The following is a 15,662-nucleotide window of genomic DNA, read 5'->3' as shown; positions in this document are numbered from 1 at the left end:
GCCACAGCAACAACATGAGGGAAGCCAGGAGAAGGAACATCAGTTGCTGCTATGACACAGCAGCAGCATCCAGGATCCAAAAGCTCTACTGGTCGATCAGCGCTACGGCTATAAGAGAAATCCTCGACGGGCCTTCATCCTACTGCGCAATCCTGTCCCAAACCTTCAAGGGTGTGTTTTACCATGTAGCTCAGAACGACGTGCAGCATCCAGAGTGCCTTCATCCTCTACCCCGGGTTGACTATGCAGAGGACCTGGAACAAGACTTTACATCACAGGAAGTAGAGACCAGACTTACAAAGACCAAAAACACAGTCCTAGGAAAAGATGGCATTCGTTACAACTTCCTGAAAAAACTAGACCCCTGGTACTAGCTGCCATTTTCAACAAATGCAAACAGTTCCACTGTACTCCCAGCTCCTGGAAGAAATCTATGACTGTGCTCGCCTACAAGAAAGGTGAGTGAGACGACCCCAATAACTGGAGACCCATCTCTCTCTGTTCCACCGTGTACAAACTGTATGCCAGCTGCTTCTCGGCTAGGATCACAGACTGGTCAGTGAACGGAAGAGCCATCCACTCCATCCAGAAAGGCTTCATGTCATGTGAAGGCTGCTACGCACAGAACTTTGTCCTTCAGACTGCCATCCACATGGCCAGGAGGGCACGGAGGCAGTGTGCCATAGCATGGCTCTGCTTGGCAAGTGCTTTTGGATTGATGCCCCATCAGCACATTTTTGACATGCTGTGAGAGTTTGGGATACCTGAAAACTTTCTCCAACTAATCCAGGAACTGTCTGAAGCCTGCACCGCCACCATCCACTCCATGGAAGGAGAGATGCCTGAAATTCCTATCCGGAGCCAGGCTGCCCTTTGAGCCCCATAGTTTTCAACTTAGCCATGGAGCCACTCATTTGAGCAGTCTAGAAGTTTTGATTTATATGACAGAGTGAATATCCTGGCCTACGCAGACTCTTTGGTCCTGGTCGCAGACAACCCTGAGACTCTCCAACAAATGCTTGACCTCACCAGCCAGGCTGACAACTGGATGGGACTCTGCTTCAGTACCAGGAAGTGTGCATCCCTGCATATTGATGGCAGTAGAAGGGATTTGGTCCAGGCGATGCCATTTCACGTCCAGGGCGAACCCATGATCTTCCTCAAGGACAGGCAAGCATACCAACATCTCTGCATGCTGATGGGTTTCCGCGTCCAGCAGATACCATCGCGGAGATCCTACAAGAGGTGGCCAGGACTGACTCCTCCCTACTGGCATCGTGGCAGAAGATCAATGCTCTGAACACCTTCCTAATCCCCCCGTATTTCTCATTCATTCTGAGGGGATCCGCTGTAGCGGAGGTACCTCTTAACAAAGCAGGCAACACCATCCAGCAGCTGGTGAAGAAGTGGATGCTTCTTCCCCAGAGGGCCAGCAATGAACTAGTATACATCTCACACAGGCAGGGTGGCGACAGCGTCCCTCAAATGGGTGATCTGTGCGACTTTGCCGTGATCACTCATGCCTTCCGCCTTCTGACGTGCTCAGATGCCACGGTGAGGAACATCGCGGAGTGTGCTCTGCAGGATGCCGTCAAGAAGTGAATCGCCATAACCACCTCCATTCAAGGTGTCGCCACCTACCTGAGCGGCTCGCTGAAAGGTGAATTTGGAAGACGGGGGAGACTGCTTCGCTCTGGACTTATGCCTGCAACGCTACGCGACAACTGGAGAAGCATATCGGCTGCCACTGGGCGTGGTGCAAGGATTGCCAGGAGATGGTAGTCCTAGTACCACAGGTGAAGAACACAGGGCACACCATCATCACTTCAAGAGCCAGAAGCAATCTGAAGAGGACCCCTGTTTTCGAAGGTCACTATTTTCTAAATGGACAACCTACCTAATTGTCACTCAGTAATTAAGAATCTCCACTCATCGATATATTTTTGCTTTTCACAATCAAATCTATGTACAACTTTTCATGAGTGATATACCTGAGTATTCAGATTCTAATATCTAAACTGTACTATTAAATCTATTCACCTAAATTTAGGCTATTGCTGATTATGTACTCTATGTATCATATGACTTTTAAAAACAAACTTGGTATTTGTGGATAATCTAAGCACTATACCCAGATGTACAGATGCTCTTTTCTTAACCTATGTATTATATAATTTTTTTAACATTAGCTTTACTAAAATTTTTAAATCTAATGTCTTCAGCTGGCATATGGCCTCTAGCACTGAAGACTGTACATTGGTGCCAAGTTGTGAGTCTAGCAGTGCCAGGACTCCATTTGTGCTAAAATCATCTTCACTATTTGTGTCCTGTTTCTCATAAAGTTCCTGTCCTTGTGAGACTTCCTTGGTTCTGGGGGCTTCCCTGCTAAAGAATGCATCTCTTCGTAAACAGGCAGCTACCGTTACTCAGTTACATGGAATCTCTTTGGTTCTGAAGAATCTTGGTCCTGATCCGGAATCCCCTCTGTAATTCGGGGGCCTCCCTTGGCACCAAAGAAGCCTGCATTAGCGCATGAAGCTATCAGAACGGGACCAATTTCAAGTGGCACTTTCGTTTTGGATCACAGCTGAGAATGGTACGGACGCCTCCTCAAAACAGGGCAAGAAAAGCGTGTTGAGGAGGTTTCCATGGGTTTGTCTACACTACAGTTGGGAGCAAGCCTCCCAGGCCAGATAGACAGACTCTCGCTAACAGGCTAAAAATAACTGTGGATGTTGTGGAATCAGTGGAGGCTTACTTTAGTAATCTGAGTTCAAGTTCACTCTACCTGCTGGGTCTAAGCTAGCCTGAGCCTCCACCAGTGCAGCATTGTCGCACAGCTATCTTTAGCTTGGTAATGCAGGCCCTGAGAGAGAAAGTCTGTCTGCCCAGCCTGGGAACCTTACTTCTGGCTGCCGCATAGACATCTCGTGTTTGGAGCTTGACTGCCCCAGAAGAGAGAAGCAACCACCATCACCTTCAGCCAACAAGTATTCAGGAATATGAATCCCTGCACCGTTGGTGCCAATGGCTCCTCTGGCTCTGTTCATGCTACAGGTTCCAAGACTCCCAGGGCTTCTAGTATATTTGCAGTTGGTTATCATTGTTAGCATCTTGCACCAGAAGTTTTGCTGCTTCCATGTTCTTCAGAGCTAAAGGTTCATGAAACTAATGGTATATGCCAATCTATTGCCCCTTTCTGAACTTGTCAGTCTGCTGAAATACTAAAGTATGATGGTTACTTTTAGTTTAGTTGACTTCTATGATAAGCTTAACTGAGAACTTCCCTGGAGTGGTTCGAAGCAGGAAAATACTTTTAAATTCCAATGCTGTCCAATAATAAATACTATACATTCCAAGTCCTATAGAGCAGTGGTTCTCAAACTTTTGTACTGGTGACCTCTTTCACATAGCAAGCCTCTGAGTGCGACTCCCCCGTTATAAATTAAAAACACTTTTTAATATATTTAACACAATTATAAATGCTGGAGGCGAAACAGGTTTTGGGGTGAAGGCTGGCAGCTCGTGACCCCCACCCACCATATAATAACCTCGTGACCCCCTGAGGGGTCCTGACACGCAGTTTGAGAACCCCTGCTATAGAGGGATGTCATAGCTGTTAGGGGGTCTATATATTTTGGAACAGAAATGTGAGTTGGGCCTATTATGTAGTCCCTCCTAGCCCCTCTGATAATCCAGTTTTACAAAAGGCTGTGCAAGAGTTAGAGGCTTCTGTTGTATCACATATTTCAGCCACAATGGATTCATTCTGAAGTTATACCAGACAGAGGATATTTAAACAGATGCTGTCACTTTGAAATCTGGTCAGGTTCACAAAAGGTCAATTTATTGACTTATCCCCAAATTAATCTTCCACAATTAAAAAAAATTACTTTTTTTTTTCTCTCCCCTTTCTATGAGAGGCCCACACAAACAGAGGAAACAGAAATTGACTGCACGGAAAAGGATCCAGCTACATAGTGTGTCCCTCCCCCCCCCACAAAAAAAAAAAAAAACGGAGGCAGCAAGTCTGCGCCTTGGTCAACTGACTTGGGCTTGCGCTACATGGCTAAAAATAGCTGTGTAGGTGTTCAGGCTTCGAGCCCAAGCTGTAGTGCAAGACCCATGAGCCCAAGTCAATTGACCCATGCTCTGAGACTTGCTGCTGTGGGGGGGTTTTTGGCTATGTAAGATGTACCCAAAACATACACATTTAAAAACATTTCCACTGTAATCACTTTTAGTATTCTTGGATGGTACTTGTAACAATAGTAAGTTTTTAAAACAACTATATGGAAATGTGACTTGACAGTTGATTGTGTCCTTTAATGAACTGCTGAATTCAGACTGCCCCTTCTGATCTATGTATGATGTGCCATACATACAACATATGTATGTATGGCACATCTATGTTGTGACTTGCTGTGATTATCCTGTTCTAGCCACTGGATGTCACTGTTGCTCTGCTTAAGTGCTGATGTAAGTGCACATATATGGTACTAAGAAAAGGAGGACTTGTGGCACCTTAGAGACTAATAAATTTATTTGAGCATAAGGTTTCATGAGCTACAGCTCACTTCATCGGATGCATTCGATCTAAGGTGCCACAAGTACTCCTTTTCTTTTTGCGAATACAGACTAACACGGCTGCTACTCTGAAACCTGTCATATGGTACTGTTAGTCTTCACATCTCAACCAACACATGTTGAGACTTATCAGTATTTCTGATTAACACATCTCCAGATCATGCATTCAGTTTTGGGAGATAATTGGAGAAATGTGACAAAAGTATACAATTACTAATTCTTTCTAGTGTACCAGATGAAGAGGAAGAAAGACTTGCCAGAGATCGAGAGGAGAGACGAATGCAATCTCTTCAGCGGTGAGTTTTGGAAATATAATGTATAACCATACACTTCTTGGTAGAATTTTTATTACACAAGTAGTAACCTTAGCTCCTAGGGAATACAGTATATATTAAACAAACAGTCCAAAACCCAGAGCCATCTAAGAAGGCAGGGGCAATAAAGATAAAACATTAACAGGAAAATATAAGCACAGACATTGTAACGATATTTGATTCTGACTAAGACAGTGCAACTTCAAATACTGGATAGAGCCAGTGTACGTTCCTTTCCATTGATTTAACTGGTGTGCTCTTTACTTTGGGGATTGAAGGTTGTACTACTTAGGAAAAGACAGAGTTCAAACAAAACCACAGGAAAGCTCATACTTGTGATCTGGAAATTGCTTACCAGTTAAGCACTTTGCATTTAAGGCTAAGTTTTGCACAGTTAAAATCAAGATAAAAAAATGGAGTTTAACGTTCCTGCATATGTTAACTCTGCCATGTAGCACATGTGAATTTTGTTTTTCTGGTTAAATGAATAGTTTAATATAGTGGATGTTAAACATTACCTTAAAATATATGGCCGACTTAACTTTGCGGTAGCCACCTTAGCTGAATTTCTGGCTTTATTTTAACTGTGTAGACTTACACAACAAGTTTATCTTTTTGCATTCATGCCCTTCTTTTGGGGCTTGAGGGGACGACGTGTGTTTTTATAGGACTTTGAAGATCACGCTCCACTGAGGGGAATAGGGACAGGAAGGGGCAGAGGTAAGACACTTCCTAGACAAGACAGGGTCACATAGATGGTTTGAAAATGTGTTGGTTGATGTATTTTTAAGCATAACTTTGCAACAAGTGTAGACACATTTTAACATTTTTAAAATGTATTAGCTGGTCATGGTATATATTGAGTGCAAACTTGTATTTAATAAAATGTTAGCTAAGATGCTAACTTAGCATCTCAGGAATGGAGTTTCTTCGACTCATGCATGCAAAAAAGCATGAGTGGTCAGCTATGAAAAAACATTCATATACAGTCATATTCGAGCACTTTACACAGATAGCCACTGATGTTTGGGGAGTGTTCATGTAACTGACCAGGGCAATTCTAGCCCCTATTTTAGTGGTTTTTTTAGTAAGTAAACTTAAGCCATTTATTTTTCAGTTAATCCTTCATTTTTAACGAGTGGCTAAGGCGGGAAAACGCTGGGATACAGGAGCACTGCTGGAGCCGATGCTTCCCTCTCCAATTCATTGATGGGGAGTGTGCACCCTTTCAGTGTAAATGCTTTGGCAAAATCGATCCCAACTTCTGGATCTTTCATATCGGGCTGGGAAAATATGCAGTGATGTCACGGGAAGATGACTGTTCGGCTGTGCTTAAAAAGAGCTTTATAATCTTTTTTTTTTTTTTTAAATTCAAATTTGCTTGTGGACTTAATCCAAAATGAGCATTGTTTATATGTCAGGTGTCAGTTGGCCTGATCTTTTTAGAAAGTGAGACAAAAATTTATTGTAGAAAAAGTGTATTTGTCAGCATTGATTCATGCCATTCAATTTATAACTGATCACTTAGCTCATGCAGTCAATTGTTTTGGTTTCATAATCAGCCTAAAGAAAACTGAAGTACCATACCAACCTGTGTTGAGTGATGCGCATGTCTAACAGTTGTTAAGATCTGTGACGCTCTTCTCAAGTCTCAAGACAGAAGTTGTGCTGTCTATGGAGAGTGCTGTCACAGAATGCCACAATTAATGAGATTCTATGACACTTCCCGGGGCTGTGGAGCACCTCGTTACCTCCTGCTCTTAGCATGAAGAAGCCTTGTCTATGCCTGCCTGGGTCCCTGACGCACACCCCATCAACATGCAGTCTACACAGGTCCCTCTGCAGGCTAGCAATAGGCACAGTCCAACCCTGAGTCCTTTGTGCATCCCTCTGGGCATCAAGCCCCTTAACCACTGCACACTCCCAGAATTAGCAGATCCACTTCTTATTACAGATTATAGCTTAACTAGTTACATTTTAGAAAACAGCTTTGCTTAACACACAGTGCTTAGGTTAGTTTATATAGAACACAAATATGTTTATTTAACAAAGAACAGATCAAATTATAGTAAACAGAAATATTGGAAATCAAGAGTGACTCATACAATAAAATCATAACACGTAGTGTAGAGACTATATTTAACTAACAAGATGCCCTTTTGCCTAATAAGGTTATTGCCTACGCAAAGTTCTTAACACCTTGTGGAAAAAAAAGGAAAACAGTGCCAAAGATACAACTACTTGCAGTGGTCATGGACAGTCTTGTCTGTCCCACTGGTAACCATTTTTGCAGTTCTCACATTGGTCTGAGCTTACATAGATTCATAGATACCAAGGTCAGAAGGGACCATTATGATCATCTAGTCCGGCCTCCTGCACAACGCAGGCCACAGAATCTCACCCACCCACTCCTGCAAAAAACCTCTCACCTATGTTTGAGCTACTGAAGTCCTCAAATCATGGTTTAAAGACTTAGGGGAGCAGAGAATCCTCCAGCAAGTGACCCGTGCCCCATGCTACAGAGGAAGGCGAAAAACCTCCAGGGTCTCTTCCAATCTGCCCTGGAGGCAAATTCCTTCCCGACCCCAAATATGGCCATCAGCTAAACCCTGAGCGTATGGGCAAGAGTCACCAGCCAGATACTACAGAAAATTCTTTCCTGGGTAACTCAGATCCCCCCCATCTAACATATATGTTCACCTATAGTATATGCTGAATCCTTGTACGCTGACGTCACTGTGAGACTCAGTCATTCTCCAGTTAAGATTTAAGGTATTCTCCATGTAAATGAAACTACTAAGGATGAATAAAATGAAAAGTTTCTGATTGTTTTATGGCATAGCTAGGGAGGCAAAGTTAAGGTAATTTAAGTGCCTTGTTTAAAGAATGCAACCTTAACCTTGAATTCACTGGATTTCTAATTTTTTTTTTAAATAACACTTTAAAAAAAAAAAAGTTGATATGCAGTTAAATCACTGTGTGCCTGCAGACTTATCTGCACAGTCTTGGAGGGAGGGATTTACTTCAGTATTTTTTAATGCTCCTAGGTTTGGTTGGAGAGGAATTATTCTTGCAAACTGTAGGAGGCTCACAGTAAGGGCATTTTTATGTAGCAGACCTTAGGAAGTCTGGGGGTGCAGGCAAGGAAGGGAATCAGTAGGCACTTGGTCAGCTGGCAACAAAGTTCCCTGTTAATTGCAGTACCTATCCACTCTCCTGTTGAGGAAACTGATGCTGCAGATCATTTAAGGTCCTCAAAAAGGGAGTCCCTCTTCTCTATACCTCTGTAGGCCCTTAGCATTTTCTTCTATATACCTTTTAGGTTCTGTAGAAGTGTGCCTCCCTTTCTTTCTAATAGCTTCTAATAGCTGATGGTAGAGGCATTGGAAGATGGGTAGGTGGAAAATACTGTCAGGAGGCTTGAGATTCAGCAGACCTGGGGAAAAACTGGCCTATGTGACTTGTGCTCTTGGTCCATTGTGTAGGGGTTTTCTGGGAGGTGAAGACTTCTTCCTGGCTTCCTGTGATCTCTTCCCTGGTGCCCCCCTACATGATCTTAAGGGCTCTTTCTACATGGGAGAACTGAGTGGCAAAATTATACTGTTGTATTTATACCACTGTAGCTATACCAGTACAGGTCCCTGTGTGGATGTTCTTGTTCTGGAATAAGAATGTCTGCATGGAGAGTTTTATACTTGCATAGCTCTAGTGATATAATTAGGAGGTAAATTTCCCCTTGTTGTCAAGCTCTCAGTAGGATTTTCAGCCCCCTGGCACTCTTTAACATCCATCCCCTGTGACACTTCTGGGGAGGGCAACCCCACCTGCTGCAATTCTCAGAAAGCTTCTTAGGAACCATTTGTAAGTCTTAAGATATTCATCAGGGTTCCCTGGGTCTCGCTCTCCTCCCATTCACCCCTACAAAAAAAGCACTAATGGGCTCTCCCTGCCCACCTGCATGTAGCAGACACATTTTGGGAATTAACAAGCCTACTAAGGGTTGTGGAGGTTCAATGGTGGTACCAGTGAACCTACTAAGGTCTGAGAGATCAAAGAGCTTCTTAAGACCAGCAGTTTTGTTGTTGGTTCTTCCCTTCTGGGTTCTTGATCTTCCCCCATCCTGTGGAAAATCTACTCTGAATTTCCTAAGGTCGTCAGGCTGACTTCCTGTGGGCCTCAGAAGGTGGGGCGTGGAGAGCGGTGTTTGAAAATTGGGACTCGGTGGTGGGCCAAAGATTTGGGATGCATTCTAGCCTCCTTAGAGCTGCCCTTCAAAAGATCTTTTGGTGGAAAATCTTTCTATTGAGAAGCCAAGGTACTGACTGGCTTTCTTTGCAGAGACAGATCTCAATGTAAAAGGCTGGAGAAATTAAAATCAAAATTAAAAAAAAAAAGAAAACTCAGGCATCCAGCAGTCATATGGCATGTTGTACTAAGACTGCATGACCAGATAAATCCATAGCAGTGTTTGAAATTGAAGAGGTAGCTTCTGAAATTAAATGTTTTTCAGCTAAACATTGGTGCTGTGCACTAGCTCTGAGCTAGGGGAGTCTAGTACACTGTTTTTCTTTTCTCTTTTTCTGTTTTTTGGCTGTGAAGTGGAAAAAGTTAGACTGTTTGAACTATGAGCTCTATTTAGGGTGTCATAGTTAGAAACTCTTGTCTAATTTGCTTTACATTTGTAGGACAAATCTACCTCTGTGTGAGGTTAAATTTTCAATTTTGAGATTGGTTTTGTGGGAGGATGGAGGGAAACTTGTTTTAGAACATAAATACAGATGCATCCTTAGCTATGGAGTGATTGCTGTCACTCCATAATGTATCCCAGTGCTTCCTGCTATTCAAACGATATGCAACTTTGTTTTCTTAAAAAGTGAGATTTGGTTCTTAATGGAAAGCAGGAAATATTGTTCTAAACCCCAGAATTGGTCAATGCCAGATCACAGTTCACGAATTGATTTTGAAAATGAGGGCCGGAGAAGAGGGAAATGATGGGAAGTGACATTGTGTACTACGGACTATATCTGCTCACATGATTTCTCTGCAAGAACTTTCAGGGTTGATAAACACAAACATTCTACTATGAAAGTGAAATAAATATACTAATCTACAAAGCACTGGTATGATGCAGTTGTGTTAAAACATCAAATGCTTGATCATTATGAAAGGGCATTGAGTGATTCTGTTACTTTTCAGTGAGCTAAATGGAGGTATCTTCAAATTGCATTTGAAAACCAAGCAAAATAAAATCCTTTGCACATTCTTCACTTCACTGTTCTATCCCATTGTGTCTAGAGCACTTTGTAGGTATTTTTGTTTTCTTTGGATCTAAATTCTGCATTTTTATGTACTTATACATGCATTATTATTTAATTGTTATGAATTCGTAAGGAAAAACCTCACAGTCTTAGAGTTTTTTAGTAGTTATCTTGTAGGTATTCAGATTATTGTATGTGGAACCTTTAATGAAGAGAGAGCAAAACATATCTTGCAACAATTCTGTGACTCATTGTTTATCTTCTACCCTGTTGGAAATAGCACTCACCTGACCACCTGTCCTGGAATTAATTGATATAATTGGATTAAACTGGTTCCACTCTTTCCTGTCAAAAATATCCGCAGAGAGTCCATGATGGACAACTGCTGCTGCTCCTTAGGAGCTTTGACAAGCAGAGTTCCTCAGAACTCAGTTCTGTCACTGCTGCTATTTAACATCAATCTGTAATCTTTAGGAAGTATAGTGAGTTGACAATGATGTCCGCCATATGCAGGTGACAGGCAGGTCTGTTTGTGCCATTCACCCAGACAGCACTGTGTCCTAAATATCTCAGTACGTAGAAAAGATTGGAGCCTGGGTGAAGATCAGCGGGGAAATCCTGTGAGAAGCAGTGGAGCACTAGCATCTTACCCTTTAAAGGCATGTGCATTCTTGAAGTTAAGTGTATGCACACCTTAAGTATCATACTGGACTTATTGACCCTGGACATTCAAGTAGCAGCAGTTACCTAAAGTGTTGTCTTCCCACTCCAGCTATCAAGATGAATCCATCCTTTCCTCCTGGATAATACCCTAACCATAGGAACTTATGTATTTGTACTCTGCAGTTTAGAATATTGCTACTCTCTCTACCTGGATCCAGATGAGAAGTTCCGAAGTAGCTACAGGTGGTACACTAATGCTGCAGTTAAGTTAACTGGGAGTGGCTAAGTCATTATGCAAGGTAGCCTATTTCCCCTTGTTTTTCCTACCCCCCCCACCCTCCCTCAGACATTCTGGTTAAACTTGGATTTATGCTGGAAATGGCCCACCTTGATTATCGTGCACATTGTGGGGAGAGTGGTCGCTTTGGATGGGCTGTTACCAGCAGGAGAGTGAGTTTGTGTGTGTATGGGGGTGAGGGGGTGAGAAAACCTGGATTTGTGCTGGAAATGGCCCACCTTGATTATCATGCACACTGTAAGGAGAGTGGTCACTTTGGATAAGCTAATACCAGCAGGAGAGTGAGTTTGTGCCTGTGGGGGGGGTGAGAAGACCTGGATTTGTGCTGGAAATGGCCCACCTTGATTATCATGCACATTGTGGGGAGAGTGGTCGCTTTGGATGGGCTGTTACCAGCAGGAGAGTGAGTTTGTGTGTGTGTTTTTTGGAAAGGGGAGTGGGGGGGGGGGTGAGAAAACCTGGATTTGTGCTGGAAATGGCCCAACTTGATTATCATACACATTGTAAGGAGAGTGATCACTTTAGATAAGCTATTACCAGCAGGAGAGTGGGGTGGGAGGAGGTATTGTTTCATGGTCTCTGTGTATATAATGTCTTCTGCAGTTTCCACAGTATGCATCCGATGAAGTGAGCTGTAGCTCATGAAAGCTTATGCTCAAATAAATTGGTTAGTCTCTAAGATGCCACAAGTACTTCTTTTCTTTTTAGTTAACTTAAAGCATATCAAGTCAGTGCTTTACAACCCGTACTTGTTCTTTGTGCACTCACAGATCCTGGAAGTGGATCTGATATAGACTTTAAAAGTCCTCCTTATCTTACAGACCACCACTTCTGGAACCCAGTACAGCAGGGGTTCTCAAACTTCATTGCACGGTGGCCCCCAGCTGACAATAAAAATTACTACACGACCTCAGCAGAGGGGCACCGAAGCCTCAGCCTGCCCAAGCCCTGCCACCCCGGGTTAGGAGGCCCAAAGCCTGAGCCCCGCCACTCTGGGCGAGGGGGACCAAAGCAGAAGCCAAGGGCTTCAGCCCCAGACAGCAAGCCTGTAACCTGAGCCCTGCTGCCAAGGACTGAAGTCCTTGGGCTTCGGCTTTGGTCCCAGGAGGTGGGGCTCAGGCTTGGGCCCCAGCAAGTCTGAGCCAATTCTGGTGACCCCATTAAAATTTGTTCGGGACCCACTTTGTGGTCCTGACCCCCAGTTTGAAAACTGTTGCACAACAGCAATTGCAGTTAGGCAGCAAACCGTGTAGTCCAGATGTCGATTTGAGGAAGCAGGGAGCTAATGTCTTCAAGAGGAGACCCAAGGCACTCATGCCTTTCCCAAAAGAGGTCAGAAAGTACCCGTACTATCCTCTGGTGACTCAAGATACAGATGCTCACTACAACAGAATTCCCACAGAATTTGAAAATCTGATGTTTTCATAATTAGCATTCCATTGTTGAACCTAGGGCAGGATTAAGTATTAACTAGCCTTCTGGATTTTTTTCCCACAGTGCTTTTATAATCCGCATTCAGTGCTTAGATACTGTGTGCTTATAGCACTTCTGGAGCTATTGGCTGATAGAAACCAGGCTGAGAGAGAAGCACTGGTGAAGTTTTTTTTATTGTGATAATAGGTCAGATAAGACCCGTAGTTTTTGTGCGCTTGAGATGCTATAGTGTTTGTAAGATCTTCTACTTGATGCAGGGTCCCCTAAAATCCTACACAGATCATTTTTGCTCCAGTTCTTAAGAGAGCAATTTGCCTGATCTAGTGGTAAATTGATAGCAAGATGACCGCCAGCAGTTGGAAGGGAGAGGAGAGGAGAGCAGTGGTTGAGGGAAAAGATGTAGAGTGAAAATCAACTACTGGACAAATCCAAACAGGAGGATTTATATAAGCTGTCCGCTATCTTCGCAAAAAGGCATTTTAAAAATGTACTTCTAGTATTGTTTGTAAACAAATAAATTTGTTAGTCTCTAAGGTGCCACAAGTACTCCTTTTCTTTTTGTGAATACAGACTAACACGGCTGCTACTCTGAAACCAAACTAGAATGGCATGCTTCTGTGATTGCCATAGTGTACACTGTTAACAAACTGAGCTCATCATACAGTACTTTTTAAACTAACTTCCATAATTCAGAAAAAAGGTACAAAAGCTTTTTTAAATCTGACCATACTGTAATGTTTCTACTGATCTTTCCCTATGCAGCTTCTGTGCAGCTTTGCTTAAATCTGCCTTACTTTGTGCTCCATTTTACTTTTGACAAAATCTTCTAAAATTATAGGAGTACTTGTGGCACCTTAGAGACTAACAAATTTATTTGAGCATAAGCTTTCGTGAGCTACAGCTCACTTCATCGGATGCATTCAGTGGAAAATACAGTGTGGAAATTTATATACACAGAGAACATGAAACAGTGGGTGTTACCATACACACTGTAATGAGAGTGATCAGGTAAGGTGAGCAATTACCAGCAAGGGGGGGAGGGAACCTTTTGTAGTGATGATCAAGGTGGGCCATTTCCAGCAGTTGACAAGAATGTGTGAGGAACAGTGGGAGTGAATAAACATGGGGAAATAATTTTACTTTGTGTAATGACCCATCCACTCCCAGTCTTTATTCAAGCCTAAATTCATTGTATCCAGTTTGCAACTTAATTCCAATTCAGCAGTCTCTCCCTGGAGTCTGTTTTTGAGTAGAAGGCCTAAAAGTGGCAATTCGTCAACAAAAAAAACTTCAAAAACAGACTCTAATTCCAATTCAGCAGTCTCTCATTGGAGTCTGTTTTTGAAGTTTTTTTTTTGTTGACGAATTGCCACTTTTAGGCCTTCTACTCAAAAACAGACTCCAGGGAAAGACTGCTGAATTTGAATTAAGTTGCAAACTGGATACAATGTATTTAGGCTTGAATAAAGACTGGGAGTGGATGGGTCATTACACAAAGTAAAACTATTTCCCCATGTTTATTTCCCCCCCCCCCTTCCTCAGATGTTCTTGTCAACTGCTGGAAATGGCCCACCTTGATTATCACTACAAAAGGTCATACCTCTTCTCCCCTCACCCCGCTGGTAATAGCTCACCTTACTTGATCACTCTCCTTACAGTGTGTATGGTAACACCCATTGTTTCATGTTCTGTGTATATAAATCTCCCCACTTTATTTTCCACTGAATGCATCTGACGAAGTGAGCTGTAGCTCACGAAAGCTTGTGCTCAAATAAATTTGTTAGTCTCTAAGGTGCCACAAGTACTTCTTTTCTTTTTGTGGTTACAGATTAAGACAGCTACTACTCTGAAACCTTCTAAAATTAAGGTATTCGCCACTACATGTTGCAGTGGGAGGATCATTTTGGGAAGATTTTCTGTATTCTCAAATAAATAGACTCCTTGTCCCTTGCTTATAGGAAATTATACACTAACTTCAGCTTGATGGGCCAAAATGTGTTTCTTGCATACCTGATCTCTGAAAATTTACCTAAAATGTAATTCTGCTGGGCAACCCGGCAATAATATATTTAGGAATCTAGGGTTCTCCTCTGTGAAGTATGTGTATGTTGCAGTATATTTCCACTTGCTTATTCTGAACAGTTCTAGGAGGAATGAGTGCATTCCAATTTGAGAACAGCAGAGGAACAATATGCAGTCTTATGTCCATGAACCAAAACATAGCTGACAGGCTTAATTTTAGTTCTGTTATCATGGAACTACTTCAGGACTTGCCTACCCAGAATACCTTTAGGTTTATACACTGCATGGTCTTCCACAGTTAACCATGTCCATAAATATAGGTATAGTATGGTACTGATGTGGTATTACATACTCGAAAAAGGAAAGGATAGGGTATTATTGTGACTCTTTTCAAGAGACCTCATCTTGGAAGGATCAGAGATAATACATTATGCTGCCATCACAGATATACGTCCTCTGCATAGAACTATGGAAAAGCATTGTCATTAACTCTGGATGCAACTGCTTAGTTGTTGGGTTTTTTTGTGTGTTTGGTTTTTTTGGCAGTGTGCATTGCCAGAGGGTGGGAGGAATATTTAGTCAACACGATTTTATATCAAGCAGAGAAAGTTTGAGGATGTGAAGGACATCTACTTACAAGTATGCTCTGTGTTTTGCCAAAGTGATAACAAGCAATGGACTAGCTTTTATTAAGGGCATCTTTGAGTAGTATAACTGGGTAAATTATTAGCGGAAGAGGGAGATACAGATCTGACACTATTAATAGTAATTATTGGAAGACTTAAAACTGACAGGGATGTCAACCTTGGTGTCTTTTAATACAGTACATAAGCTTCCAAATTTGAGACTGTAATGGTTCCTCTAACTGGTAAACAAATTCTGTAATTTTACAAGATGCACATCATTTTAGATCTGACCCCTGAAAAAAGTTATAGTTAAGATTAAGGCTGTTGATTGATCGCAGTTAACTCACATGATTAACTAAAAAAAAATTAATTGAAATTTAAAAAAATTAATCGTGATTAATTGCAGTTTTAATCGCAGTGTTAAGCAAGCAACTACCAATTGAAATGTATTAAATATTTT

General features: G+C 42.2%; 1 protein-coding gene across 4 annotated transcripts in view; it reads left to right on the top strand.

Annotated features, from left to right (window-relative positions):
• The window catches only part of PTTG1IP2 (PTTG1IP family member 2), a 57,563-nt gene that overhangs the window by 23,705 nt on the left and 18,196 nt on the right, over window positions 1–15,662 (top strand). The window contains exons 5-7 of one of the 4 annotated variants that reach the window (XM_073334013.2): window positions 4,815–4,883; window positions 11,006–11,065; window positions 14,383–14,419. In XM_073334013.2, the coding sequence (XP_073190114.2) occupies window positions 4,815–4,883; window positions 11,006–11,065; window positions 14,383–14,404 (151 nt within the window). In that variant the 3' untranslated portion in view covers window positions 14,405–14,419. Of the gene's footprint in view, window positions 1–4,814; window positions 4,884–6,018; window positions 6,232–11,005; window positions 11,122–14,382; window positions 14,420–15,662 lie in introns of those variants that run through there. The other 3 variants (XM_073334011.2, XM_073334014.2, XM_073334012.2) reach the window with 3 other exon arrangements.

This window comes from Lepidochelys kempii, chromosome 2 (assembly GCF_965140285.1).
Source record: "Lepidochelys kempii isolate rLepKem1 chromosome 2, rLepKem1.hap1, whole genome shotgun sequence".
Lineage (NCBI taxonomy): Eukaryota > Metazoa > Chordata > Testudines > Cheloniidae > Lepidochelys > Lepidochelys kempii.
This window is presented reverse-complemented; position numbering and strand designations above follow the sequence as displayed.